General features: G+C 40.4%; 1 protein-coding gene across 1 annotated transcript in view; it reads left to right on the forward strand.

The window, feature by feature from the left end:
• tll (nuclear receptor subfamily 2 group E member tailless) overlaps positions 1-2,821 on the forward strand; it is a 6,502-nt gene extending 3,681 nt beyond the window's left edge. The window contains exons 2-4 of the mRNA XM_018025703.1: positions 992-1,228; positions 1,614-1,831; positions 2,150-2,821. Of these exons, the coding sequence (XP_017881192.1) occupies positions 992-1,228; positions 1,614-1,831; positions 2,150-2,821 (1,127 nt within the window). The remainder of the gene's footprint in view (positions 1-991; positions 1,229-1,613; positions 1,832-2,149) is intronic.
• Positions 2,822-4,054: the final 1,233 nt, after the last annotated feature.

The raw sequence follows: 4,054 nt of genomic DNA on the forward strand, positions 1-4,054 counted from the left end.
TGCGACGGTCGCGGTTTGTAATGCGGTGTTTACGTCTTGGGCTCAGGCTATTGAAACGCAAATCGTAGATCAAAGGGTTAAATTCATTACAAACTGGTCATAATATATTGATATTAATATACATATACAAAATTGATAATTATAATTCGTCCTACCTTCATTACGTACAATGAGATCCAATAACGAGAGGTGTTAGAAAATTGAAATGAATGAAGTCTCCTAAACAAATACGTACCATCGATAAAATTCAGGTACATCCGTGATTATACATGGAGAAAGGGTAAGAGAGAACGGCACGTAAAGCTTAACCTTCTCTCTTAACCCGTAATAAAATAAGATCCACGTTAGAGTAAAGATAAAGGAGCCGGGGGAAGGCCGATCGAGGGAGATCAGGCGATATGGGGCGAAGTGTCGTGTTTCTGGCTGCTCACTTAAGAGCCGGTGAATGCAGCAGCCACATCCGGTCCATTCATCCCCATTCACGAGCCCCATACGGGGCTGAATGGCGTAGGCGGAGCCCGTGACAACGAGTTGGTACCCCCATTATAAACGCACCACACCCTTAGCTGTCTCTGTAGAAGCTGAGGGCCGTGCGATACTAGCGAACAGGTATAGAAAGCGTATAGCCTCGTTCGCGTCTAGGAAGTCGTTCAAACTTGGCGACAAATCGATCCATTCATTGGCGACGTCATTCACCGGATCCGTGTTTTCCCCGGTAAACGGGTTCTCAATCCAAAATACCGGCATTCTTCGAATCTTAAACGCGCCCTTTCTCGCCCTCACCCAACGGCAACAATGCTCCGTTTAGTCAAAGATTGATTTGCGTGATAGTTAAGTTCCTTCCTGGCACGGCTCCTTTGTAAACTACTTTATAGAGGCATAAGAATTGATTGACGAGTGGAATTGCATCTACATTACAACGAGCAAAAATTAACGTTAATATCTCAACGTTGGCTCAGATTTACTAATTCAAAACTTTTTATCATCACAGGTCGAATTCTATATGACATCCCATGTAAAGTGTGCCGTGACCACTCGTCGGGAAAGCATTATGGTATATTCGCGTGCGACGGATGTGCTGGTTTTTTCAAAAGATCGATAAGAAGAAATCGTCAATACGTTTGCAAGGGGAAGTCGAAAGGCGGTTGTATGATGGACAAGACGCATCGGAATCAGTGCAGGGCCTGTCGTTTGGCCAAGTGCATACAAGCCGGTATGAACAAAGATGGTAAGAATTGGTCAAGGATTATGTATTATTTATTTTACACGGAATATCAACGAATTTAACACTTGTAAATGTATATAAGAATCTTTTGGCGTTCACATTAATTCATAAAAGATACTATCTAATTTATAATACTTGCACGTGATGTGCACTTGATTTTTGCTACTAGCTTTATCAGATAATAGCATGACCTGTTTATTTTAAAAAGATTCACATAAACGAACTACTATTGTATTTAGGATATCTTCTTCTTATATCTAACAAGTCAAATAATGCACACATTTTCCAAATATAATCATCTGTTTCCGAGACTTCAGAGAACTTTGAAGAAAAGATACATAAACACGATGTAATGTGTGTCGGACTGCTAATTTTCGTATTTTTCCAGCTGTGCAGCACGAACGAGGCCCACGGAATTCGACTCTGCGGAGGCAGATGGCTTTATACTTTAAAGAGCCCGAGATGATGGCCAACATGGTATCACAACCGTCAACGGCTTTGGACCTGGCTTTACCGAAACCCCCGATCGAATCACGGGTTTCCGTGGCAGCCCCAGCCCCACATCATCCCCTTCCACTCTATTGCAACAACATGGCTATGTCGAAGGTACGACGTAATTCGAACTTATATTTGCCGATTGCAACAGAATTTGCTGTAATGCAAATGCAATGTATAGGACGTATTATACTATAATGTATAAGTCCAATCGTTCATGTGCATCAATAACTGTATTTATTGTACTATGAAATATAAAAAAATTTTACGAAGTAGGAGTTGCATATTGTAACTCATTCATTAATTACTTGTTTAAAAAATTAAATATGTTTCAGGAATGATAATGCAATACTATTTACAAAAATACGCTTCTCAAAAGTATAAAAATCTCGCGAAATATACAAGAATAGGTTTTCTTTGTATTTCCAGATTCCGGTTACCATGTCTGGCCTGTCGTCTTTATCGTTGATGCCAGCGATAACGGCGGAGTCCATCTGCGAACAAGCTGCGAGATTACTGTTCCTAAACGTGCACTGGGCCCGAGATGTTGCCGCTGGAACGAATCTGGTCATAGAGGACCAACTGACCCTACTGGAAGCCTCTTGGAGGGAACTGTTCCTTCTCGCAGCCGCGCAAATGCTTCCGACGCTGGACCCGACACCTCTGCTTCCACCTGGTCCTCAGAACCTCAGCCTAGCAGTCGAAGTAAATCGATTCAAAGAGTCGCTGGCCGGTTTCCATGGGATGAACCTCGATCAGCACGAGTTTGCGTGCGTCCGGGCGATCGTGCTCTTCAACGCTGGCTTGGATAGCGAGCCACTGCCCAGCAGTAAAAGCAGCAACGGATCCGCATCGCCCAACGCCGGAACCAGGCTTAAAGACCCGGCCGCAGTTATGAGGCTCAGGGATGGGGCACAATTGGTGCTTGGGCAAAGACTGAGCGGTGCGTCGTTTGGTGCTTTGAGGTTCGGGAAGCTATTGCTACTGCTACCGACCCTTCGTTCCGTCTCTGCGCATGCCATTGAAGAATTGTTCTTCAGGAGGACTATCGGTATCATACCCATCGAGAGGATTATTTGCGATATGTACAAGGCCGCTTGAGAACGACCGAATTTTTGTGGTTGGTTAGAATTTGAAGAGAGACATTGATCGACGAATGGTGGAAATAAAGTTCGGTCACTGCGTTTGTTGGAGAGGTAGCGGCAGTGTACGGTCAAAGGCTAATAGGTAATAGAATATTCAATATGAAGCAACGATTCCGGTAAAAAAGTACTTAATTTGCAACAAATATAACGGTGATTTAAATGCTATTGCTATATATTTTAAATTTGACGAAGTTCAAAAATATTCAGAAGGATTACTGAAATATTTTATTATTCTTCGAGAATATTGAAAAAGATTAGTTGAATCTGAAACCTTGAACTGAATTAGTGAAGTAATAGAAATTTAAATGTATTTCAACGAAAATGTACTTCATTTAATACAACGAACCATCTGTGATGGGAACATACGCCAAGAAATAAGTATTACACATGAAACGGAAATTCGGTATTTGAAATAAGAGTCGATAATGTGTACATTATTTTTATAATTCTGAAAATTATGTATTATATAGGGTGTCCCAAAACTAGTGTAAAATATTGAAATGAGAGGTCAAGACGTGGTTGAGGAGATCCGAGCCAACGCTCCCGATTCGGAGCTTGATTGGTCGGGGTTTTTTGTTAATAACTCTTCAACCATACCTCGGACAACTTTTTCGCTAAGGAAAATGTTTAAAATTACGTGAGGAACCTGCCATTTCAATATCTTACACTAATTTTGGGACACCCTGTATATGTATGAATAACAAATGAGGATCGTACATGGTACGACAATCGCAATAATTTAGCTAATGCCTGTCATGCGTTTAATGAGTTAGGTTAACAAATATTTTTACGTTTTATCCACGCGAATAAATCATTAATTGTAAATGGAGATTTAAAAAATTCAGTCCTTAGGATACTAATACAAAACGTAACTTTTTCTTTAGTCGCGTTCGTGGCAATAATGTAATTCGTTACCAATCTCACGGAATCAAATATTAAAAATTTTGATTTTAGGCGACTAAAGAATTTGTATACGTAAACGAGACTCGTCGTATGTACAAATGTAAACTAATTGTAAGTTACTTAGCCGTACGATGATCATCGTTAGATAGCAACTATTAGTTTAAATTTATGAAGATGATATTATCGCGCCTATGGCGCACTACTCGTGAATATAATTTTCAAGATCTGTAAATAAAATGTTAACGTCACGAAAATATAATCCCACAACTGTTTCTTTTTTGTTAAT

This window comes from Ceratina calcarata, unplaced genomic scaffold (genome assembly GCF_001652005.2).
Source record: "Ceratina calcarata isolate Rehan_Ccalc_2016 unplaced genomic scaffold, ASM165200v1 scaffold368.2, whole genome shotgun sequence".
Classification (NCBI taxonomy): Eukaryota; Metazoa; Arthropoda; class Insecta; order Hymenoptera; family Apidae; genus Ceratina; species Ceratina calcarata.